The sequence below is a fragment of the Cloeon dipterum genome, chromosome 1, assembly GCF_949628265.1.
Source record: "Cloeon dipterum chromosome 1, ieCloDipt1.1, whole genome shotgun sequence".
Classification (NCBI taxonomy): Eukaryota; Metazoa; Arthropoda; class Insecta; order Ephemeroptera; family Baetidae; genus Cloeon; species Cloeon dipterum.
The window spans coordinates 4,310,963-4,336,768 of record NC_088786.1 but is presented as its reverse complement, the minus strand read 5'-3'; the positions used below and the strand labels follow the sequence as shown (position 1 = coordinate 4,336,768).

Genomic DNA, 25,806 nt, shown 5'->3' with positions numbered 1-25,806 from the left:
ATATTTCGTCATTAAAACACAAATGCTGGCGACCGCATTATAACTCTAAGTGGCGTACCGAGGGGTGCTTCGCAGACGGCTCGAGTTTCCCTCCTTGCAGCTTCATTGTTCGTCGCTGGTGCACCGCCGCCTCCGCCACCTTGGATTCCCGAGCGCTCGTAAAGCGTTCGTGCCGCGAAATAAATAATTTTGTGTGCGCACCTCCAGCCGGCACTAAATTTCGCGCAAGACGACCACCAGACTTTGTGCAATAAATGGCGCTTGAAAGACCCTTTTTCAGCTTTTCGGCTAACTAACGAGCTTAGAGTTAAGGAAAAAATCTTGGCTTGTACAACATACATTTTAGTAATAGCGTTGCGTGTTATGTTTTAATTTTATTGGAAATAATGCTGGCAGAAGAGCGCGGAGTTAAGGATAATCTATGCTTCAGTCTTTAAAATGACCTTCAACATTTTTTAATGCAATTTTTGAAGCTATTCTTGGGATTTAAGGAACAATTTATTATTGCATTTAAATAATTCGCTTACCAACATATGACCGGTATTAAAATTTCTTAAAAGACAAAGTATCTCATTGGATATTTGAAATTAAACCAAAAATTCGGCAATCTGTCTAAAGACCCCACAAAAACCAAGAATTTTAAACTTTACGAATCAGATATTTGCTATAATATACCATGAAATCTGTGAAAATATTGTTTGGAAATGTAGGGTGTTAAAGAGACTCAATTCTTAAATCATAGTGAGATGCAATGAAATAAATTTCAAAGCATATATATACTAACTAACTATAAGCACCGATCCTGTGAGTTAAGCCCTTGAGGGAGAGGTCACTGACTCGTTTGGCACAATGAGAGATGCATCCTTGCGTCGGTCATCCTTTCATCTCGCTTTGTCTGTGATAGATTAAAGATTGTGTGGTCAGAGAGTCTCCAAGGCAGCTACCACGAGTTGCAACCCTACGGCCTGCTTGCATGGCGCATTAATTTTCTCTGGAAGAATTGTGATCCCGGGAAATAAAAAGAAAAATTGCATCCCCAAAGATATGAAGAAAGAACAAAATGGGATTCTCCACAGCTCAGTGAATTATTATCGGTCGGCCTTCAGCGGCAAACAACACAAACATATAGAAGCTGCTGATGAATGAATTGTAGAGAGCAATAAATTGTGGAGCGATAAGCGGGGTGCAACCCCCATCCGAGTGTAGGGCCGGTTGCATAACTGACCCCGGCACGTGCGAAACGGCTGGTCGCCCAAATCGGCAGAGAGGAAAATCGTGACGAAATTTACTGGAGTCGGTTGAATGATGCAACTCGAGGTTTTCCCTTTTACTTTGACATCATTATGCGGTCTGAATTTTCTGCCACAATTTGCTGCAAATTGCAACCGACAGGGTATTCCTGGAGAAGACAATAATAGCCTCAAGACCTCAAGAGGCATCCGCAAAGCTGACAATCACTTCAGAAAAAAGTAAAAATGCAAATTCAATAACAGGATTTCACTCAGTGATAGTAATGACAATACACATTACAGATATAACAACTTTTTTGTCACTTAATGATTTCTAGAGAAACAAGTAGGGCTGGGCATGGGTATTAAGCGGTTTTATGCGGGGGTTTTTGCAGCTAGTTTCTCCCGCATTTTTGGTGCTCATGAAAAATTACATTTAAAATGTTAAAAAAAACTCAAAACCCCATGAGTCAACAAAAACCAAAAACCCGTTCCCTCTCCATGTAGGAAATTTGTTAATTATATAATAATATAAGAAAAAAGCACTGCACTGCAAGTTTGGGGAACTCCCCGGGAGATACCCAGCCCTGGTAACATGCAAAATGGCCTCATTGGACTTAAATATAAATATACGGATAGATGAAGATAGGATAATCACTGTATTACAAACAAAAGAAAAATCCTAATTAGATAGTTAAATGATCGAGACAAAAACGTTTAATAATGGTATCTACGCGCACGGACTAGAAGCAGGCTGAATTTTAAATTATTCAATTACGGCGTGCCCTCCGTTACGGGCCAGCGTGCGTGTAATGATAAAATCTGGTCGTAGTCGTCGCTAACTGCGCGAGACGTGTCAAATAAACAACAACGAGCATTGGTGAATCTTTTCGAATTCGGCGAGAGTTCGCCGGCGTAGTCTCGCGCTCTTTCGCTCGCCCGCCAGCGCACTGCTTCATTAATATTCGCATTAAATCCTCGAGGAGCAATGTGACGCGCAGCCCATTGTTTCCACTCGGCGTGAATACACACATGCAAAGACACAAGAACTCGTTCGTACTTGAATGTATGTACCAACGGGTGCATGTATGTTGGCAAGTGTGACAAAGGGCATGCAGTGGGAGTTGCTAAGCCGTATCGAGCGGCCGCCGCCCGCGCAAGTCCCCCTCAATCACGCGGCCTCTTTTCGACGGCCTCTCGCCTAATCCCCTTAATTTACTCCGAAAATATTACGTTACCGACAGCGCTTCCTCGTTCCCTGCCTTTCCCGTCGCGGCAAATTCGAGTTTAATTCGTAGCCTGTGGCGATGGAAGTCAACAAAGTGACGAATACCGGCATTTTGATTTGGCAAAGTGTTAGGGTGAAGTGTACTCACAAACAAGAAAGCAAAATTTATTTCGTTGAATTGATTTACCGGGAGTTTGGACGAAACAATTTGCTTGTATTTTGTGTTAGTCAAATGAAATGTCGAGGAGTAATTTATTTATAATACCTTTGGTGTTTCATATTATCTCGCATGGCAAACTGCTCTATTCGTGCGACATATATGGCGTTAAAATATATATTTTTACAGTTTTCACCATTTTGGGGGGCCATAAAAAGAAAACAATTGATAATTTATGTGCTATATCGACAAAATTTTTGGTGTACGTTTGCTCGCTCGTATATGGATACACTCAGAATTTAATGAACGAGCGGGGGTTGGGGTGCATAGTATTGGCCGCGCACGCGAGAGAGCCACCCTCACGCGATTCACCTCGCTTGCTTTCTTCCCTTTACTGCCCTTCGAACAGAAAAGGAAGAGAAAAACAGGCTGGGAAGCGAGACACAACGACCGTGTGCGCGCGGTCAAAAACTTTGCTTGTGTTCCGCTAGCGCCAGCCCTTCCACCGCACCACCCACCGTCCCATTGATTTGTTAAAGTGGTTCAATTTGGGATGCGACATTAGAGGGGTTGCGCGAGAAATTCATAATTTTTAGGTCAGCACCGCTCAAAATCCCTTGATGTGTATGTGTGTAATTTGCATCCTAAGTAGACGCACCATTAACCCGCGTTTGCTCAAACATTCATTAAGCACGCCGGCTTTTGACGGTGCGTCATTTATTATTGCAATTGAAATTTCTCCTCTCCGCCTTGCCGCTCTTAGAACGGCCGTGTTTCTTCATGTTTACGAAGGAAGTCAAGGGCCCTTCACGTGCATTTTTCATGACATTTTTTTATAAAAAAAATATCTTCCAGTCGTTCGTCTGAGAACAATTGAGGTTTTAATTTCGGGAAGCAGGAGTAGTACGTGAAATATTCCTCAAAACCAGCCAAATGGATATTATGAAAATAGTCATTTAATACTGCATGTTCATATTTTTCACTGCTGAGCGAGACGGGCTGCAGCTGTTTGTTACAATTCCTCGGCGCAAACAAACGCGCTTTGATTGAGTAACTCACTGGACACCATTTATTTGCGACAACAAAGACGCTGTCGTCCGCTCAGCCAACATACTGTTTGGGGCCACAAAGGTCACAGGATGTCCCAACAGCAGTAATGTGCCGTCCATTAACAATTAAATTATTCACTGCAGTGTGATCATAAACTTTGCTGCGCGACGAGCTAATGCATGCGTGCGTTATTAACATAATTTATAGCCACCCCGAATTGATAGCGGCAAGGTCATTTGCATACTCTGAGGCGTGTGTGTGTTTTTCTCTTGAATGCGGAGGAGGCTCTTTGTATTGGCAGTGGGATTTGGTGCGGGGCGCCAACGGTATTTGGCACTGCAGGAAAAGGCCAAATTGCCGCTGGGACCCGAACCCGCTCGGCGCACCGTGAATTTGAAAGAGGGAATCATGTTTCTTTATTTATCACGAATATCTATTGAACAAACGCTAGTGAGGTTTTCTTTGTAAAAGCCGTCAAATCGAACTAAAACCGCAAAGTGGGTCATGCTCTTGATATACCTTTTTAATTTTAAAATCCTCCTTTCCGTACGTTTTTGACATAACAAAAAGCTCAATTGACTGTAGAAAATTCTGTTGTTGTTCCCTGCTAACTGTTTGATACCATTATTCCTTACTAACAATAAGCTTTTGATTTCTGGCTTGAATGAACATCCGGGGTTATTTTAAAAAAGAAATATATGCACTTTTTAATAAAATTTATGAAATTAAACTTGATTGTGGTTATGCAGAAATTCATACCAGCACAAGAACTGTAATCCCAGTTTGACCTACTTGTAACCTATGCGGATTGAATGGGAAATGCAGAGAATCTGTACAGTACCGGGCATATTAGACAGTTCAATTCACCCCCAGGCGCATTCTAGAAGCGATCAGCCCGCGCTAAACAAGCGACTAAAATTAATAACCCAATACAGAGCTACCAGCAAGTACGGTGGCAGTGGCAGAGGTCCCATTGAGCATTTTGAAAGTTGACAAATTGCGAGATAAAGCGATGAAATTAAATTATACGGCCGGGCGCGCTAATTGGCTCGGAGGCGGCAGCTGCGCCCCCGCCCGCCCGTCCGTCGCCTGCCAGCCAGCCGCCCCCGAGGGGGTGCCTCGACGGCGGGACCTTCCTCGCCGCCCGACCGGCCGGCCCAAGAAATAAAGAGGAGCGCACGGAATGGAGAACGACCGAGGTGGCCTGGCTGCGGCGGCGGCGCGCAGCATCTGCATTGCAGCAGCCACGTCGACCCAATAGCCGCCCTCCCACCTCACCCTGAATCAGGAAGGAGGTGTCATGCCGGCCTGACGAGCTACTTCTACCCTGATTCTGCATGCACGCCGATGAATAATGCAGCCGCGTGCATTTCTCTCCGGCTTAATTAAGTTTTTCCTCTCTTTTTTGCCGCGCCCCTTTGGCCCGATGAATATGCATGCAAGGCTGCTCACTCGTGTCGCTGGATTACAGTTTTAACTTTGTTCCGACAACTTTTTGCGTGCATTTGGCTCCGTCACTAACTTTTTGACGGATAGTGCGTGACTTTGACGCCTCAGGAGTTATTGAAATCACATTCAAAACCTGAATTTCTGCTATTATTTATTCACGGGAATATTGTGTAAGTTGACGTTGCCGCGATAAAAGTGTTTCTGTCCTTTAATACTAAATTTTAAATTGTTCGTGCTTCATTTTTGAAAATGATGGGTTTGCGTGAGCTTTGCGTGCCCAAAATAAGCATGTCGTGTTAATGGGCTGACGATTTTAATCAGGGGTCAAACCCCCTTCAAAATCGGACCTTTCTAATCATAACACAATACATGCAAAATCAAAGATACGAAACCACTGTTACATAAAAATGAATCCACATGGCGTGCGTCGCTCCCCATGCATGTAACCATCGATACAACGTTCTTTCGAAACACCGAAAGTTCCCAAAAATTGACCGCAACTGGCTGTCAGCATGCCAGTCTGCGCCCGGAGTGAGCGTAAAGCAAACCCGGCTGACGGCAATAATTATTTATCACTGCTAATCTCTGGCCTGAGAGCACATTGTCCGTCTGCATGTCTGCGTTTGGCGTTATTAATAGCAAAGTAGCCGGCCCGCAGCAGCAGCAGCAGCGTTTTGGAGAACGGCACCAGGAGAGGCAAAGAGAGTTGGTTCTTGCGAATTGAGAACACAATCATTACACCACCACCCTCACAGCACCCAAGTTGGACCTCTCCCTCGGCCGATCCATACTCGGGTTGCGGCTCGACTCCACCAGAGAGCAGCAACGCCAAACAGCCCCGACTGCCGGCTCGCTGCACCAGACGGCTACATCGCGCGGCGATTTGGGCTAATTACCGCAGACATGTGACCTGGGCACTCGCGAATAAAACTATCTAACAAGCCGGCACTTTGCGGCCCACTGGTGATGAATATTGCAGACGAACTAATTGCGCATTTGCTGCGCGTGCACATGCAGCACGAACGCACACACCGCGCGAAAATTAAAAGGCCACTTTTGCATTCCAGCACCTTTTAGCTTTTTTTGTGAAGATTCCTCCTTGTTCTTGGGAAGTAACTCGTCGCGCTGAGCAACCCACCCACGCTCTTTTTTTATTCCAGCCAGTCTGCCAGACACCGCCGCTGACAATCGGCCGCGATAATAATTCAGTTCCTAAATTACGGCCACGCGCATTTCTTTGTACCTCTGAGGAAGGCCGACGCTCCAAAATAGAAAATCAATAGGCAAGAATCTACAATCGTGGCTTTCCTTTTAACGCGGCGGCTGCTACTGCTGCTGGATCTGCTGGTTGAAAACTATGAAACAACACATTAAAGTATATAGCGGCGAGCGCTCGGCCGGTCGCGCGCGCTTATAAACCGAGTGACCCAAATATAGCATCATTGCAATGGCACAGTGCCAGTCGCCTGCCCAAGAGTGGAAATTCAGGACGAAAAATTGTACGATAATGTAAAAACGCCGCCACTCCTGCTGAGCTCCCTTCGCGTCTTCGTTTCCGCTATAGCGTGGGCACAATTAATTTAAAGTCACACTCTCGACGCTTTACGGCCCGTTTTACGATCTCTTTCGCCACCCTGGAATTAAATTCGTTGATTCCCACCTCGTGGTTAAAGCACGCTTTATAAACCTGCAGGCAAGTTCCAAGTTACAACAGCTGCAGGAGAGTTTCTGCCTAAATTGGCGTATAAAATTTCCGTTTTAATTGCCGGGAAATCGGAGCTTGGCAAAACATAAAGCTAGGCTGAATTTCTGTGTGAATATATGAGAAAAACTTAATCCAAGCGTATCACTTAATATGTGAATAAAGGGTTGAAAGGAACTGGAATTCTGCCGCCAAAACTTGTGGCTCATATAAATGTACTACGTAAGGTAAAAAATCCTCGAGATATTATTTTTAACGAGGATCTTTCGTTAGTGCTGGTTTCTTTAGATTACATCTTTAACATTCAGCCTTCTTTGGAGAATCTAGATGTGCATGGGAATATTGCCGAGTATGTTAGAAGCAGGCGACTTTGCATAATGCTGCGGACGGCGAGCAGATAGGAAGCTGCTGCTTGATATTTAGTTTGGTGCATTTTTAATGACGCCTCATTCTTGGCGAACGGAATGCGAAATCGCCCTCTTCCCGGCGCGCCTGCTTTCTTGGTAGATGATAAGACACACGCTGAAAAGGCTTGTGCGCCTGACAGCAATCCAGAATCTCGACATTCCCGGTGAAATTCCCAGGGAAAATGGCGGCGGTAGACGAAGTTTGCATAAAACACGCATCACTTCCAAGCAAATTCCTCTTTATCCTAAAGCGGATTACGTTAGAGATAAATGATTCAGGATTTTTTTTCAGCTCGAGACCCCTTTTACAACTTATGAAGGGATTCACTAAAGATTCCACATTTTAAGTACGGGAAAGTGCTTTTCAAACTAGATCGTCATCCTGTCTTAAGTATTGTTTCTAAAACCAGCCTTGTTTCCTGTCAACTTTTGGCAAATTGTCAAAACGGTTGTACGATGACATGAGGTAAATCAACACTTTGACGTTGACAAGTGCGAGCCAAATTGCGCTTAAGAACTATTTCAACATAGCAATTGAAATTCGATTTTCGCAGAATATGAGTTTTTAAGGCGTTTGAAATTTTAATCTTTTGGTTTCTGAGCCATGCTATGAAACCAATATTTAAACAAAGACTCCCCGTTTCCTTTTGAGTTGCAACTGGGTAAAGTATTTCATTATGGAAAACAAGAATGGAGCTTCGGTAATGGCGAATTTCACGGAGTGAAGCGTCAGGGAGCGCGACTGCGAGAAAATAGCCCTATTTCCTGCGGCAGCAGCCGTCTGCATCTGACTGAGCGCAAACTGAGACTCCGCCTCGCACGCTGCTCATTTTACACAAATTCCACACAGCGGCGGAAAACACCTAGCTGATCTGGAGACTCAGATTTTTCTGCTGTAACCATAGAAACCGCGGGTGTCGCCAAATAACACGCCTTGAGATCCGTCCTTTTTCGCCTTTGACACGCCAAGAGGGCGCAGAGGAAAATTTGCCTGTCTCGTGCGCCTCTGGAAATACGCTGAGGCGCGACATTCTCGTCGAGTAATAGGAAAAGCGACATGCGAATTTGTAAGCCTGGCTTCATCAAATTCCATCTCGGTTGGTTTCAATCGCAGAACGATCCGATCTGGTTGATTTATTGGAAGTCAGGAAATTTCTCGCGCAAATCGCCGGAACACGGGCAAAAATAATTCCAGAGTTGATTTATCGAAAGCGGCGCATCCAGGGATGTGAAACAAATTTATTCATACTGGATATATGGTTGGACATTATTTTGCATGAAGATTCAAAATCACCGATTATCTCAATTGTAACTCTGCGGCAATATTCCATTCCAGACTTCAACTGCCAAAGGATTACCATTGCAAAGAGAAAACTTTGCAGACTTATTTTTCATGAACAGGAAAGAGACATTTCCTAAGGAAGTTGCCGAGTGCACCCAAAACCGCAACTTGGGAAGCAGATGAAAAGTTTGCAATCTCCCAAACGACCTCTTCTTCACACCCCTAGGCGAATATTGCCGAGGCGAGAGAGCGGCCGCGGCCATTCATGCCAATTGCCGGCTCAATGCGGGCTCAGCATCTTTTCGTCTTATTAGCAGACGGCCTGAAATGGAAGCCGTGGCGCGATTTGACATTACACAACCGGCGGCAGCGGCAGAACGACGAGTGCTAATTGCGAGGCAGCATTCGCACGCAGCGCAGCAGCAGAAGATAGCTTCTCTTCGAGCAAACACACTCACACACATGCAGAGGGCAAAAAATCATCATCGCGCGCGCGTTATTTGGTTACGAGAACAAATACGCTGATGTTTGCCAACTCATTGCACGCCGCAAATTGAACGTGTACACGAGACGAGTGGGCCTCGCACGGCGCTGGGCTTACGTAAGAAGTAAGAAGCGCTGGCCGTCCTCCATTACGGCCTCTTTTGTTTTTCAAGGGGTGTTTCTCTGTCTCTCCCCCGTTCCTTTCTTTTATTCCGTTTCTTCTTTCTTTCTTTCTTTCGGAGCTCACTCAGAAATGGGAAAATGCAGCTGGCAAAAAGCAGCCGGTTTATCTCCAATAAGGCTGGCAGGCAAAGGGGATTCCGTCGTAGGACCCGAAAAGAAAAAGTTGAGGATCTTGGGGGTCATACCCGACGATTTTTGTATGCTCTATTTGCATTTTTTGTAAATAAAAAATAGATTAATTATCAACTGTATAGATTTTGATGTTTTTAATTTTGAGCTCATTACATTTGCTATTATGGGAAGTTTTTCACTAACGGTCATCTGACAACGAATAATATGAGCTTGATTAATGACATCACAGAATAACAGTAACACGACTGAAAAGGATCCCAGTTCAAGAGACGTTAGCTTGATATATTTTGGAAATTATCTAATGCAGTTTTTCCCCAGCGGTATGTACTTTTTTCTTTCGAGGGCATCCCGGTCCTCCAGCCAGAGATATAATGGAATCCGTGCATCTTGTGGCGGCGGCTCGCTGACTGAAGCCGAGCAGCCGCAAAAAGCGCAAAACAACTGGCTGTGAACGTGACGCAAGATGCAAAAAACGCCGAGTAGCATTGTTCTGCTCCGGATTTAACATTTAACAGCCTCCGTGTGTGCACCGTTTTCGTGAATACATGTGCGCCCGGCTGTTCGTTTTAAATTTCGCACTCGGTCTCACTGAGATGTGGGGAGAAACGGGCTCCAGTTTCGATTTTTGCCGTGCTTCTCGAAATTTATCAATTTTCCAAATGACCCAGAGTGCTGCTGGGACTTGGTAATTGAAATTTACCGCACACTCTTCAGTTGCCTCTGTTGTTTGTGCCAGAGAGAGAGGAAAGTTTGTACACTTGGCTCTAACTATGTGCCACAAATCTTTTTCTTGAAATGAATCTGTCCTCCTCGATTCCCGAGGAAAAGTTTTGTTTGGTCTCAGTGTTCATATCTATCCAAATGTAAGGGGGGATCTACTCGTTCTTTTTTATTTCCTCTAGCTGTCAAGTTTTCTAATTTGTGTGCATTCTTTTCTTATCAGTTTGTATTTCTTCAGAGTGGTTAACATAAACAAATAAAAAATGGTAAGAAAATACTAACAAACGATAACAACCGGATTCCAAAGACCTTTACAAATTGATCAACGAGTTAAAGCGGACGTTGGTCTCAAAAACTCGATTCATATTATATTTATTTTCAAAATCTTGTTAAAGAAATAATTCATCTGTCCCCTCTTGTAGTTCAAATAACACAAAAAAGTGTATATAATTTCATAATTCATCACTCTTCGTTCAAAGCCTAATTTACTTTGGGAAAAAGTCTTTGAATTATTTCCAAATTTCAAGTGTGTTTCGTGGTTTTGCGGCGGTTACCACGGACCACTTCCTTCCGAAAAAGTAGTTGTTTGACTTCCATTTTTCATGTGCGATTTACCAAGGGAATTACAAGAAAAAGCTATTTATAAAAAACAGCGGTGTGAGATTGACGTGACTTTGAGCGATGATTTCCCCCACTGGATGTGCACTGGGGTGGTGAACACGACCGCCGATGTATGCAAAGTGCTCTCCCGATAAAAGGCTGATCAATAACATCATTATTGGGCAGCGTAGTGAGTGTGTAATAAACAGTCAATGCAGCAGCAGCAGCAGCAGCAGCCACGGGCTGGTAGAGACACCCCAGAGTCTGCTGCTGCGGATGCCATGCATTTTTCAACCGGCTTTTCGGGGTAAAAGGTGTGCGGATGGCACGTGTTGGGATGCGTGACGTCAGAGGCGCGGGTAAAAATGACGCACACCACCTCTGGACACATCACTTACTAATAATATTACGAGTGGCACCAGAAATACCCCCACGGGCCGGCGGCAACTTCTTCAGTGACACCTATGACGTGCTTTGGACCCGGTTTTGTACACAAATTTAGATTTATTATTTATACGCGAACGGCAGAGCAGAGCCAAATTACGTCGTCGTAATTAAATTGGCCGGGCTGACCGATTTGAATACTCCGCGATGAATTTTTCAGCCGACTATCAGCTTCTGCTGCTTTGTATCAAACATTAATCCGACCAGCAGACGGCTGACTGCGCTCTCAGAGCAATTTGAGGTTTTTCCGACCGCCTGCGGGGCTCCCAGCGAGCACTACTACTTTTCTTTATCAACCCCTGCTTGAATGGAGTCACGCTCGTCGCAACGTGACTTAGTCATGAGCCTGCTCGCTAGGCAACCGGCACGGCTCCTTTAATTATTGTTCATTTTTATCATCAGCTAACAAAGTGACGCGCGGGTTCGTTCGATTCGTTCTCACCGGAGGGAAATTAAAACTGGGCTGGCAATACTCGTCAATCAGAACACTTGATTGCCAAGCATGGCTGCGCGACTTTCCGTCCCAAAGGGGGTTGATTGCATATCCTGCTCTGCTGTTCTACGTATAATCGAATTTCAAGCCATGCTGGAGGGGAAAATACTGTTTAAAAGGTCTAATTTAGACATAGAAACATTTCGGGTAAAAAATTAATCTAGTTTTTTTTAATTTAGATAGTAAAACTGTATAGCTTTAGCTAGAACTTAATGTTCGACCACAATTTGATTTAAAATTTTTCCTTTAAATTTAAAAAAAATAGTTTCGTTACTTTTAAGGCTCAAGCAACTGATGTGAGAGAAGCCAAAATTCATTCATGCACTGCGAAGCCATTTGTAAATAAGGAAAACAAGATACCAAAAGTTTGGCGGAAGAATTTTACAAGTTACGGTTTAAGTATTAAAACTTTTCAACAATACTGCAGCTGGATTTAATCATATGCAATGGATGATAGCAAATATTTGTATGTCCATTGCTAAACAGCACAGAATTTACCAGAGACAGGTATTCTTGAGACAAAGCAAACGTAGCGCAAGTAACAATGTTTGCCTCTTTCGCTCGCGGAGTAACGACTTTAATTTAGCTTATCTCGAGCCGCTTTCATTTCTGGGTGAAAAAAATTATTCCCAAGACAACAATTCCATAATCTGGCGCGCCGCAAGAGCTGCTCTCGTTGTCTGCGTCGGCGGGCAATATTGACGCGCGGTGCAATTCTCAGCGCGCTATTTGTCGCAAGCGGCGCTGTAATTCTGCAAACAAAATTAATTACGTCGCCGCCGATGCAGGCCCCGTGTGAGATAACACAGCAGCATCGGAATCGAGCTACATGCATGCAAGCAACGTCGATTTATGGCCCCTTGCGAAACAGCTTTGGCGTGCTCGCCTCCTTATCAGTCTTTCTTCTCGTAATTAATTTCACTAATGCACGTGCTACTATCAGCGCAGCCTCCTAGGGTGACCACACCTCGATGAATACACTTTTCAAAGAAGGTCCGTCTTCAGAGACTTTGCGTGATCGAGAACTAGCATCTGGTCACCCTAAGCATAACTGAGAAATGACGGCCAGCCCCTAGGTTGCTACAATAAAATGGCATGACCATAAATATATCATTAATATTATTGGCTACATGCAGGATGTGGCGAATTAAAGTCGGTTATAATACAGCACTGAATGGTGCAGGACCACGACAAATGGAAATGGAGGCAGCCAGCCGCACGCTGCACCAACGACAAAGCCGCAAGTCTAGGCCCGCTACTCGACCAAGACCGTAATCCGGCTTCTCTCAGACCCACTGAATAACTAACCCGTTCATTCAACAAATGAGTGCGTTTTCTGACAAGCGAGAGGGTATAACTAAAGGGACACTTTGGTGGGTCAATCATGGTGCTTCTAGCATTTTGCGTTGGCTTTAAAGTAGAGCTTCACAGGCCCACAATTAAGAACATTTTGTTTTGACGACTAAAGCAAGTTGTTCATTGAAATTATTGATAGTGAAATTTAGCAACTTTTAATCTCTTTAATGAAATCAAGGCCGAGGAAGTGTTAAATTTCAGATTTTGCCAAATTTCTCGAATACTTAAATGATTTCGTTCCCTCTCGTAGCAATCTATCCAATTGTGTGTCAATTTCGAGAAAAAATCCCTAAATTTTGAAATAAATCTTGGTTTTACAGTAGCCGCTCTAGTAGCATGCAAATTTTCTCAAAATTTAAACGTCAATCTGTTAAATGTATTTAGCGTTTTCCTATTTTGTAGGACAAGTAGTGTTTCAAGAGTAAGTTAAAAATTGATGTTTCACAATTTTTCGGAAAAGCTTTACTTTAAGTTGTGATAGGTATAGGTCTTTGTTTAAATGTACACAATGAATATATAGTTCTTGTGTATTAAAAAATGACTATGCCTAATGAATGGGAACTAAATAACGAATGACTAAATTTTGAACCCGCTTCAAAATTTATTTTTAACTCAGCGCCTACGTAAAATTTACACAACTTACAAAATCGTCATTTGAGCACCTGGCCGCACTTGACAAATGTGTCATTATGTGACGTAATTTATAACTTTTACTGCAGCACTGTCCATAATTTTTTTACAAATTTAATTTCATACACTAATCATAAAACAGCGGCTCAATTGACCAGTAAATAAAAGACGATGGTGATATTAATGTACCGACTGAAGTTCCTCCATAAGTTGGTAAATTTTGTACAAAGAATGATTGACTGCTCGCATGAATCTCAAGCTTAAATGTTTAGAAAGGATTAACCACTCAAATTGCCTGTCACATTGTGAGAGGCGATTAATTCATCTGCAGCAACAGAAAAATTACGAATGACAAAAAGGGGCGTGACATTTGAAATAAACGCTTTCGAAAACTAGCACAGGCGGCTCGTTGGGCGCACTATTGGGGGGGGGGGGGAAAGTATACGCTTGATAATTTCATTAATGTATAATTGCGAGGCAACGGCGATTCACTTCATCATATATGCGAGAGATAGTTTATTTAGATTAGGGCTCATGCGGTGCGTGCGTCGTGCGCGATGACGGCGGCAGATTTCCATCGCCGTTTATTTTAGCCATTTTTCACGCAAACGAGAGCCAAATATAAAAATGTGGCATAGCCGCCGTTTCTTTCCAGAAGCATTTATTTCTTCGCCCTGGTGTGATGCAGATCGATAACATCTCCTCCCAAAGAGAATATGGGCCAGCTAGCCAGTCGACCGTCTTACCAACAGCCAGTCTTTCTTTCTACTTGTAAACTTTTATTGTAGCTCACTATTTCACGTAGTGTAGTACTTTTAAATACACATAAAACATTCTAGGCGAGTATGTGCGATAAATTTTCGCCTGATTTAAACTTGCCGGCTTGCATTTTGTAAGAGACAACTTTATAGCTCTGAAATACGATTGTTTCTTTTTGAAAGAAAAGATTGTTTAAATTTCCGAGGGGGTGGTGGAGGCTGATTCTATTTCTTCTAAAAATATGGTTTTAACAAAGCAGTTCGCTTTTCAGATAATTGGAAATGATATATCTGGTGTGGTTATATTATTGCCAAAAGAATTCATATTTTAAAATAATTATTTAAAAGTGGAAATTTAATCTGGTTCAGTTTTTAGTAATATATGGAGACAGCCACTATTAAAAAACATGAAATTTAAATTTTGCTTCTTAAATTTAGAAAAGTAGTTCTTATTTTTCATGAAATTTCCTGTGAATTCATATTTTTCAGAATCTGGAAACTTCTGGTCGCACCCACTATGCATTCACGGACGGTTGATAATTTTGCAGATGGATTTTAAACCATCAATCGATTCGGGTTCTTTGTTACTTACACGCTTCTTGAACGTGCAAGCTGCACATAAATTTTTTATGCCCATAATAAAATACAGGCAGTATAAAAGGATGTGTGCAAAAAGAAGCGGCTGGCATGCATAATGGAACGTGTCGGTCGGGCCTCGAATTCGGGCTAGACTCGAGGGCGGGTGGAAATTGTTAAGCAGGGTGGCGAGTAACGTATGTATTGGCCCGTGCCATGCATATGTGCCCTAGACACCGGGGCGGCAACATCGACCCAAGAGTGAGGTGGTCTCCTCATCGATTCCCGACGCTGCCCACCATCGAGCATTTGGCACAAAGGCCGGCCGGCAGGCGCACGCGCTGCCTCCGCCGCCGCGCTCGCCAAATTGCACAAACTACTCTCCGAATAACCAACAATTGATGCGCACCAATTAATATACGCCGACGTCGACGGTGTGTGTGTGTGAACGAACCGACAGTTGACGCCCAGAATGCACTTTACACGCACGCAGACAATTTAGAAGGCGAAATTAAGTGCAAAGTTTGGTATTTGCCTGCATGCACTACTCACTTGTCTGGTTTGTTATTCTTTCAGCGGAAAAGTCTGGAAACACGAAACGCACAAGCCTAATTTGGCCAGAGTTGCTGGTTTGACTTGAAAATTGCTGCGTCAGCTGGGGCAATAATCCTTCAGTTCGCAGCAAGCAGTTATTAATTCATTGTGCGAGTGAAATTGCTGATTGCTTATGGCTATTCGACTAAAGCGGCTTATTGTTCTATTATAAAAATACTACCGCAATTAATATTTTACCCAGTTTTTCCGTTTGTTTTCTCTTCACGAAAAATTCCGGTGACAGTTATTGCTAGTCGATCATTTCATGTCAAAAAGAATTCAGAGTGCCAGCTATCTTGAGGAAGAAAAACACACAACCCCTGCACGAATTAATAATTCAACTTCATCCAGATTTTTGCTTGTGGATTTGTTCATAACATAGCGTATTATAAGTGCTCGATAAATATTTAAGCGTAGGCCGCGAGCAGTAAATTTCGGGAGAAGAGCCCACCACCTCCCGCGGCGCTTTAGCGGCGAAAGGGCTCGTCTATAATGAAAGAGGTCTAATACATAGCGAAGAAAATCGATCATTTTGCTACCTGCAAACTGCCGCACCACCGAAATTTCGCCGGGAAAATCTGGTGATAATGAAACCATCCGTCGCAACTTTCCGCTCCGCCGCGAAAGCGGCTCTTAATTATTTTTGCGCCGCCACTTCAAAGGAAACAAAGCAGCCGCGTGTGTCTCTAATTGCAAGAAAAACAACAAGTACTTAAGCCGCGACTTTGGCGCCGTCGCAATTAATCCGATGCAAAATCAAATTAGCATGCGTCTGCTAGCTCGGTCCAGTTCGCCACGAGCAGCACGAGAGCGATAATTACAAAAGCACGAGTGTGTGCGCCGAGACGGCTTTGAGCGCGGGCAAGAAAGGAAAAGTAGGTTATTTCACCGGCTGCCAAACTTGCGCTTAGCAAAATCGCGCCCGCCCTCGGCTCCAGCGCGCTAACTTTCTGTTTGAATACTTAATTCAAGCGTTAGCTGGCAGGCAGAGCCGCGGACTAGAATCTTCCTATCAAAGCGGCCTTGACGGGTCGGGGGGTCGCAGAATTATCATTTGTGGGCAAAAAGGGCACCGCAACAGCGAAATTGCGACTCTAATTGAGCCGCACTCACCGACCGAAATTCGGAATTTTTAATTTACTGTGGTCTTGAAGGCCCAAAATCTAATTTAAATGGTGTTGAAAAAGGCCCAAAAATTCCTAGATTATTTGCTATCATATGGAGGTGGATTTTTTCTCAAAGAGCAAAACATTACAGAGTGTTATGAGTCTGATTAACTATAATAAAATCGATTGTACACAATTTTGAAATGTCTGCATGCCGCAAGCTCTTTCCTGGTTCATGGCTGCATGACTTGACATCTTGAACTCAGCAATATAGTTTCTTCCAGCAGTCAACAACAATGAAATGCCGTGGTGAGTTTCCAAGCACTTTATCACTTAGGACTAAAATAAAGAAAAATGTCATTGCAAGTATGATGTCGGAAATTTTTGTTTATTTTGTAATTTCTTCAATGCATGATGGTACTGACGAAATTAAGCAACCATTATGTCATGCAAAGGAACACACACAGGGCGGAAAAAATTAATACTCCTCATAACAGTTTGAGCTTTCATTGGCTGTCGCACTCAATTCGACACCTTCCTTCACACAGCGTCATAAGAAAGCAAACATCAAAGCAGACATTAACGACACAGCAATAATTAATCCCGGGATAAAGTCCGATTGGAGCGTGCTACGGTTTGGTATCGGGCAGTGCCTAAAGATTGTTTGTCTTTGAAAATTCGCTGGCGATCGCAAATTGCACAGCTCGTCGTCGGCAACGCGTGATTTTAATTAATGGCCGCGCGGCATAAAAACGGAGCTCTGGTGGTCAGTAAACGATTGGATACCAACTTCAATTGGGTTTCGAGCCACTTGCCCGCCACTAGTCAGTTCAATATCCGAGCGATTCAAGTGCGTTGTCTATAATGCGCCAGTCATCAATCACCCGGCGCCATTTATATTTTGCTGGCGTGAGGAAACGAGTTTCAAAACGATGTAATTATTTCGAACGAGTACTGAGCGCCGTGAAAGCAGCAGTTCCCAGAATTGAGAGCTAGTCCAAACTCAAAGCTGCGAAACTTTAATTTTAACAACAACTATGCCTTCCGACGCCGTCCAGGCAAAAAAATATTTAATTATCAATTTGGCTTTCCAATTTCAAGATTTCTCGGATTTTTAATCAGATTGATAGAGAAGAGAATGAAGATATTATTTTATGATGCATTTTTTTAACGAAAGAAGCACTTCTTCGGGGCAAAAGATAACCGTCCCACCATTTTTTGTGAGCTGAACCAACCCTGAAATTTGACAATACTACTTGCTTATTTGTCAATTTGAACCATTATTACTTTACAATAGTGTTTCTTGACGTCTGTGCAGCTTCAAGGTAAAAAATTGTAAAGACAGGCATCTTACGTCATTTTTAATTTTCCCATTACTCTGTGAGGTTAGATAAATAATTGTTCCTGCAGGATGGAAACCATTAAATAAACAACTTTGACCACCCTCCGACCTTATCGCACCCAAAAAATTCTGAGGTTGAAACATTTTTATTGACTGAGGCAACCAGCCGAACATTGTAAAAATTCAATAATATCCTTGGTACGGCGCGCGAAAGAATGCGCAATTAATTATTAAGGCAAATTTGTGGTTGGAAGTAACGCCACAGTCTGGTGAATAACTAACGAGAGAAGGGGCGGTGGCTTTGGCTTTTGTTTTGTGTACGCGGCCGTTTAAAATGCTGTTTACGGCACTCGGCGTGGCGTCCGTCCCCCAGCCAACGGGAGAAAGAGAACCTGCGACAGGTGCAGCAGGTGAAAATGCTCCCGCGGAGTTATTCAATATTTAATTCAAACAAATCTCCAAATAAAACGAAAACTGCGGGGCAATAAAAGGAAACTTCAATTAAATTTAGAATTGATATAAATTTGTACAAGCGGAATTGCTGTTTTAGGTTTAGACAATTTTATTTATTTTAACATTATTATATTTTTGTTCTAAATTAATTAAGCCAATGCCTATTGGTGAAACGAGTGAAAGTGTTCGCTTAATTTCCATTTGGATTATTATTTATATATATATATATATATTATGCTAGAATTACATAACAAATTTAATCAGGGTATGTATTTATTCCAGCAACACTAAAAGGTATTTCCAGTTTCCAGCGCGCGCGTTAAAAAAGTGTCAGCACAAAAATTAACGTACGTACATATTAGGGCGTGGACGGTTCAAAACAGTGCAATGGGAAAGGTCTTCTTTAAAACGTTCTAGAACCGCTTTTACTTCAAAGCACTAATAAAATAGATACTATTAACTGATTCAAAATACTCTAAAGGACGCAAATCCGGCGACCCTGGTAACTGCCAATCGGTCAGGGTTCGAAGGTTAGGTCACAACGAGTTTGTGAGGTTTTGTTTTGCTGGAGACCGTTCGCGAATCACCAATCGGACAGAAAATCTCTTCAATTACAGGACGCATCTACGAGATTTTGGTAGTGTTCTGTAGCAAAAAGCGTACCGAATCATAACGATCCTCATTCACAACATTATCTCGATTAATTTTAAGTTAATTTGGGTATTTGTGTCACTCACCTGATCTGACAACTTGCCCGTTGACGCCATCTTCCAACAGCAAGAAAGACCAATATCAATGACGTCATGGAGCAAGTGCAATAGCTACACCACTCGCGTCAAGCTAGTTGGAGCTCACTTTGCGCCTCCCTGCCGCTTGATATCCATTTTTTCATTTATTAAAGAGGCATAGCTTAACCATTTCATGCTGATTAATTTGCAAGAGCAAGCAATTATCGCTCTTTGATGTATTCGGCCTATGAAACGTTTTTGACTCGCATAACGTTACCGAATTTCCATTTATTTAAAAGCCCCTGGAAGAGCTCGCATACAATTTTAAGTCGGCAGCGTCACGTGCAAGATGAACTGTGTTAGTAACACAGTGTTACTAGAAATTAAATTTTTAGTTTGGTACAAAGTTAATTTAAAGATTGATGTAACCTACAAGATATTTCAGACTATATTTTCGTCAGAATATGTTAAGTTCGTTTCTGAATATAAGAAAAAAAATATTTGGTGTCTAACAGCGGTGCCCTCTGACGTCATCAAAGTATTGACTTTCTTGCTTATAACGTCATTGGTGCTCTCTGCATGGAATAGTAAACGTGCTCCAATAGTTTAAGCAGCAAAGAATGTCGTTCATAATAATAATAGGATTAAATATGCGATATATTCATAGAGCCATTTCAGTACACGCCGAAAAAAAAGTAATTTACATCACCTATTTTTAATTCAGGAATTCTTAACTTTAGTATATCGGAAATTTAACTTTTGAATTTAAATATGAGGACTATAGCCATTTAGAAAGCATGATTTTAATATTTGAAATCATAAATTAAATCTTAATTTAAAATATAAAGTCTAAATTAAAAAAATATGGAATTATGATAAAATTGTATTTGCGAAAACCCTGATCTTTCCAAATATTCCAAAGTAAAATAACACAATGAGTTAAATTTCAACGATACTAATAATTGTAAGCAGTTGGTGGTGAGTCAATCTATACAAGAAGTTATGTGGCACAAATATTTGTGGAGTGACTAGATTGATTATCAATAAAACTTATGTAGGTCAACTTTGGATTCCTTTGCAACTGCCCTTTAACCAGCCCCACTGACATCTGTTGGGGGGTGCACAAAGCAAAATATTATCAGACTACCAGAGTCAACTTCAGCTCAAATATATTTAAATTTGGGTTGCATTACAAATTACAAGAGTAACATAAAAGGAAAGTCAATACTAACAACCATGAAGCAATTAGAAAAAAATATGAACAAAAAATGAGCATTACTTCTTCAATTTCACCATTTGTGGAGCAGAAAGGCGGACCTTGCCTGGGAAGTTTCTTGCGAGGTCCTGCTCCTTCACGCTTTTCAACAAGTCCTTTTCTCGTTGTGAGCACGTCTTGTCACGCAAAAATATAGCCAGCGCCGTTTTTGCCGCTTTTCCTCTCTTTCCCGTGCCTGGCATCAACTTCACTTTAAACCTGTTTGAAGTTAAATAATTATTGTAGAATTCTTGTAATATATATCAGAGTGAATCAATTACTTGTAATTTATCAAAGTATTGTAGGGAGCCACTACTGGTACAGCAAACAACAGTTCATCTTCACTAACTGGAATGCCAGTGAGCGAGTTCAGCGTTTCCAAATCAACCGTCACAGGCGCGGCTTCACTTTCCAGCTCAATCGCCTCCTCTGGAGCTACGTCTTCAGTAATAATTCCCGTGTCGGCAAAAGGCCCTGCCTTGTGCTTCTTAGCCTGCTGCTTTTGCTTGCTGTTGGGCTTTTCTGTCTCCTTTTTCCCGCCTTTATCCTTCTTCGGTTTGCTACCTTCAGCTCCCTAAAGTTTATTTATAGTGAAAACCTACATATTATTATCGTAAAAATAACTCACTTGCAAAATTTGCATTCGCAGAAGGCGTTCATCCTCATCCTGGTCTTTGTATTTTTCTTTCAGCTTTTTTAGTTTGCCACGTTGCCCTCTCTTCATCTGTTGCTGTTGTGTTTGATTTTGCTTTGCATCAGACTCATTCTTAGAATCTGTAATAAATTTTATCAATATAATTAGAATATAAATTTCAACAGCTATTCAACAACCTTTTTCTGTCTCCTTTTTAATGGGTTTTTTGGGAATTGATACAGTCTTTCCAATAACGTAAGTATCTGCGTCAATTGGCTGAGTCTTTGTGTTTCTGAAAAAGATGATGGTTTCAAAGTTGCATATTATTATAGATTATTTTTTTAATTTATTTTATTAAAAATCTAAACGCTGCAGCTCCAAATATGAAATATTTAATTTTTTTGTATTACCACTGCAATATCAGCCACCAGTACATGTACCCTTTAAAGAGCTAATTGTTTTTATTTGTTTCTCAGATACTTACGATTCGCCTAAAAGAGGAAGTTTTAATTCCGTATCAGGAAATTCCACTATTTTTGTGCTTGAGGCGTCATTTTTCTCTGCAAAACAAACCTACTATAAGTAAAAACTTTAAGGAACTAACACTGATTTAAGCACCTTGTTCTTCTGCCTCAGAATCTTCATTTTCACGTTCTTCCTCAATGGCCAATTCTTTCAGTGCTTCTGCTGAGGCTATTTAAATAAATCAATAGACATTTACAATCAAATTAAATAAAATATGGCACCTTCTGCTTCATCTTGCTCATCATCTGGGCCCTCTAATTCAATTTCTTGTTCGTTCACTGATGACATTTCAGACATCTCATCCTCATCCAGGGTTCTGATTTTCCTTTCATCAAGGTGGCGAGCAACAGAGCTATCCTCTAGTTTGAACAAAAATCCAAATCCCATGGCTAGTTGGGTAGGAGGCAAGTAATTTCGTTTCCCTCGGACCATGAAACTGCCCGTGGTCAAGTACTCTCCGGTGGGCGCGGTCTTGGATACCTGATTGCTGTGAACCCACCAGGCGCCAGCTGTGACTTTGGCTTCCCAAGCCATGCTGTAGCAAATTGCCATTACGCCGGCCTCATTCAAAGTTTTAGGCGGCACAGGATCCCCGCTTGGGTTCTTAATCACAACGCTGCTGGCTCCTTGCAGGTCAGCGTGCACGTAAATGTCTCCGGCTTTCAAATAGCGGCGCACTACTAGCTCATTCTGCTGTTGATCTCGACCGCCAACAACTGTACAAAATAAATAAATTACTTCCAAAGCAGTGATATTAAAAAATGAAATATTATGTCAATTTAGGTCTTTTAATCAACCCTTGTTTTAGAGACGTGAAATAGTAGCTGGGGTTTGGTCGTTTAAATTTTCATCATGAGATATCAGTTTAATTTTAAGGAGTTACAAAACAATCAAGCTGCCAATTTGTAACAGAGCGTCCATCGGGAAATTTTTGGTTACCTGGGAATTCCCAGGAAATACAGATCCCGAGTAGAGGCAATAAGAGAATCGGGCCAGGATTAGGTATTTTATTTAGGGACAGGAATCCCGATGAGCAGTTCCAGGTGAATTCAACCTCCAAATTTTGGATGTCGATTGAATGGGATTTTTTCGCGTTTTAATTTTTAGGCGGCACCTAAGTTTGCTTAAAACTACTTGTTAATAGGTGGACAATTTCCAGGTTTGAAGCAAAGGAATGGGGGACGCTGTCAAGAGTTACAGTCCACCTTTCATTCACAGAACTCGATTTTCGATGATCTTTCAGATAGCAAACGCTCCCATTTCCGAGCTTCAAACCTGGAATTTGGCCATCTTTGTTAACAAGCAGTTATTTGTTAAGAAAATGTGAGTGACACGTACAAATTTCAACGCCAAAATTATTGTCCGATGTCCAAGCAACCTCCATCCAAATTCGCCTGAAAGTGCTCCGATGGTACAAAAGGTGATAACATGCACCACGGAAGGGAAACAGGAAAAACGAAGATTATTTTTAGTTTAAAAATAAAATTTGAGTCCTTTAACTCCAAATTAAAAATTTTGAGACAATATTGAGTGGCTGGGATTTTTCGGAAAGTTGTTTTCATATTTTGGGGTTTTTCTAAAATAATTTGAACATTGTCCTGAGACTGGACTGTAACCGGGAAATCATTTTCGGGAAAAAGTAAATTCAGGACAAAAAAATTTTCCCGATGGACACTCTAATCAGGTTGCAATAAAATGCAATGGAACTCAATTTACCTAAATAGTTCTCCGAGGATATGAACCAGAAAAACTTTTCAAACCAAAACACTTTGCGAACTTTTTGAATGCTCTTGGCCATTTTAACATCTTTCAGTGTTTGAGTGGTTTTCTTTTCAGCAGACTTCAGAGCTTTTTTCTGTGACTCGACCGTCTTTTGCTGCTTTTTTGCTGCTGTTCTTCTTTGGTCATAGTACCTGAGAAAGTTTTTATTAGTAATTCGACGACTGATACTGAAAATCTTACCTCCTGGCATTTGAGTGGGCATTCATGTCCAAATCAATATCAACTATAACAGGCTGCAGTGCTGCATCGTCCTCATCATCTTCTACCAAGCCGTATGGATCACTAAGCCACATAATAATTTAATTTTAGAGCTCTCAAGGGTTGCATCAAACTTACCACAGGCGCATTGTTATATTATTCACTTCGAGTTTCAAATTTGTAATTGCCAAGGCAACTGGGTCATTCTGCTGTTTTGCTTCTTGGACTAGTCTAGCAATATCTGCCCATGATGTCTATGTAGGGTCAAAACATTATAAATATTTCTCTTTGTTTGGAAATTAATTAATTAATTAATGATCCCCTACCTGTTTAGCCAAAGCAGATCTGACAACAAGAATCGCGTGGTCAACCATTTCGTGGTTCCTGGTGATGAGCTCTGCTTTGTGCCGGTCACTCTCCTGAATTTCTGACAAAGCTTTGAGCCTCTGGTCAAGGTCTTTTTTTACATTATCCAGCTTTTTCACAGCCTCTCGCTCCTGAAAAACTTTCTGTTTAAAACGGATTCGATCAATGTTAATTTCCTTACTTGCTGCAATGCCTTCAAATCAATTTTCTGTCCTTCCAGACTAGAGAAGAAATCATCAACTGCAGTGTCAAAGGCTTCAAATTCTTTGTATGGCTTTCCTTCATGCTGTCTGAAGAGCATTGAGTGGAACTCCTCGTTGGTCAAAATCTCGCCTTCTTCTTGGACTTTGGACTCTCTTTTCTGAATAATATATCCCTAATTTTGTGGCATATAGAAATGCCTGAAAAATAATAATAAAATACTTTTGATGGCGTTGTTGAAGCACTACTCAAAATTTCGTCAGCTTCGCACAGTGCTGAGTATAGTTTTCCCAGGTCATTCTCCAAACTAAATCCTTTTCCAAACTTCACATTGGGAGCAAAATCTACACCCAACAGAACGTGCTCAATCAGGGCTGGGCCATAATCTAAAAGAAATATAAATATATAATAAATCTCGAGCTCCTCAAATGATTCTTACCTGTATTCGGGACAAGGAATTTCTTCAGAGGATCTCCAGGTTTGGCATTGGCAAATAATTCTTTGAGTTTTTCTTCATCAGGGGCACCTTGCCTGGTGCGAGCCCTGTCTTGAGGATATTTTTCCTTTACAGCAAATCTAATTCGTATCATCAAATTTTCAGCATAATTAATATATTCCAATATGCATATCTAACCTAATTTGCTCTCCTTCCGTGTGAGGCCTCAGGACATTTAGAATCACCAAGTCGCAGTCTGTTAAGATAATGTTGCCTCTGTCATACAATTCCAGAATCAAGTGATATGCGGCAGGGCCTGTACCAAATTGCAAATCTATCGCTCGGTCTATGCCTAACTGAGTGAGGGATTCCAGCCGCTTGTTCTTCAAGTGTTTCCTCATCTTAAAAAATATAAATTCATTAGTCATGATGTAGAAATATTAAACTAGTTTTAAAATATGTATAGTTATTTCGTAGATCATTACTTTCATGCTGAAACTGGAGGGTGCCTGATTTTTTGGCCACTCAAATGCAGTCGTATGAATTCGATTTCCAGATTCAATAAGCAGCACTGCCTTGTCATCCTTTTCTTGCAGTTTCAGCAAATATGTTCGATGATCAATGTCATAAACCTGCTGCAACCTCAGGCCAACAACCCTGAAAGGGATACAGTATTTTGCTTGAGTTTGGTTTAATATTTATTAATCATGAGATCCACAAAAAATATTTATATGCATTCTGTCCTTCACTATCATCATAGGCATACCATAACAATAATACCTCACGTTATAGATCATATGTACTCACTTTTGTAGCTCTGTAACAGAGCATACTAGATCCAAAGAGTTGAATCTGTTTTTCATGTTGAAGATTGGCAATTTATTTCACCAGATAAGGAACCAACGTAACAATCTATATCTGGCAAAAGACTGAATCAAAAACTGTTGTGAGTTACAAGAAACTATGACCAAAATAACATCATACGTCCTCTGTTTTCATGAGGTTTTATCTCTGCGCATTTTCCAACAGATATTTTGAGTGATTATGAAACATAAATATGAGTTAAGATCGATTAAGATAATATTAAAGTAAAAATAAAGTACACGTCGTGTAGCCTGCGTTTGCGTTTCCAGTTCAATGCTATTTCACCCAGGTTCACCAACACCAACACAACACACCATGCTCGTGTGGTGATGGGGGTTTTTGTAACGGAGCTAAAAGTGTGTGAAGAACCTGATTATCCCACAGCTGGTTCACGCGGCGCGTGCTCTTGATTTAGTTACGTACCTCTCCTCCTTTCTTACTTC

The 25,806-nt window shown here is 41.7% G+C and overlaps 2 protein-coding genes across 11 annotated transcripts in view; both read right to left on the bottom strand.

Annotated features, from left to right (window-relative positions):
* The window catches only part of Atpalpha (sodium/potassium-transporting ATPase subunit alpha), a 56,829-nt gene extending 37,612 nt beyond the window's left edge, over positions 1 to 19,217 (bottom strand). For 3 of the 9 annotated variants that reach the window (XM_065483921.1, XM_065483951.1, XM_065483940.1), the window contains exon 1: positions 19,112 to 19,210. In XM_065483921.1, coding sequence (XP_065339993.1) covers positions 19,112 to 19,141 — 30 coding nt within the window. In that variant the 5' untranslated portion in view covers positions 19,142 to 19,210. Of the gene's footprint in view, positions 1 to 19,111 lie in introns of all 9 variants that reach the window. The other 6 variants (XM_065483969.1, XM_065483960.1, XM_065483984.1 and 3 more) reach the window with 6 other exon arrangements.
* A 1,037-nt stretch (positions 19,218 to 20,254) lies between these two features.
* On the bottom strand, positions 20,255 to 25,645 carry Clbn (Nuclear export mediator factor NEMF homolog Clbn). 2 transcript variants are annotated; one of them, XM_065476028.1, is made up of 18 exons: positions 25,484 to 25,644; positions 25,307 to 25,428; positions 24,985 to 25,156; positions 24,698 to 24,900; positions 24,503 to 24,639; positions 24,286 to 24,449; positions 24,044 to 24,238; positions 23,823 to 23,993; positions 23,635 to 23,750; positions 23,479 to 23,580; positions 23,233 to 23,429; positions 21,738 to 22,232; positions 21,610 to 21,684; positions 21,476 to 21,551; positions 21,189 to 21,283; positions 20,986 to 21,131; positions 20,639 to 20,931; positions 20,255 to 20,576 (listed from the first exon to the last, which is right to left on the bottom strand). In XM_065476028.1, exons 2-18 carry the CDS (start codon positions 25,360 to 25,362, stop codon positions 20,378 to 20,380), a joined length of 2,892 nt encoding a protein of 963 aa, XP_065332100.1. In that variant the 5' UTR covers positions 25,363 to 25,428; positions 25,484 to 25,644; the 3' UTR covers positions 20,255 to 20,377. The 2 variants fall into 2 exon arrangements, with proteins under 2 accessions (XP_065332100.1, XP_065332099.1); XM_065476027.1 differs by having other exon boundaries at positions 25,307 to 25,645.
* Positions 25,646 to 25,806: the final 161 nt, after the last annotated feature.

What these genes read in the sequence shown, in the direction of transcription:
- Clbn (XM_065476027.1), bottom strand. Translation starts at nt 25,362, where the DNA reads ATGAAAAACAGATTCAACTCTTTGGATCTAGTATGCTCTGTTACAGAG. An exon ending in TCTGTTACAGAGCTACAAAA is followed by an intron (nt 25,157 to 25,306) that starts GTGAGTACATAT and finishes TATCCCTTTCAG; the next exon opens with GGTTGTTGGCCTGAGGTTGC. An exon ending in CTTCCTCTTTTAGGCGAATC is followed by an intron (nt 21,284 to 21,475) that starts GTAAGTATCTGA and finishes CATCTTTTTCAG; the next exon opens with AAACACAAAGACTCAGCCAA.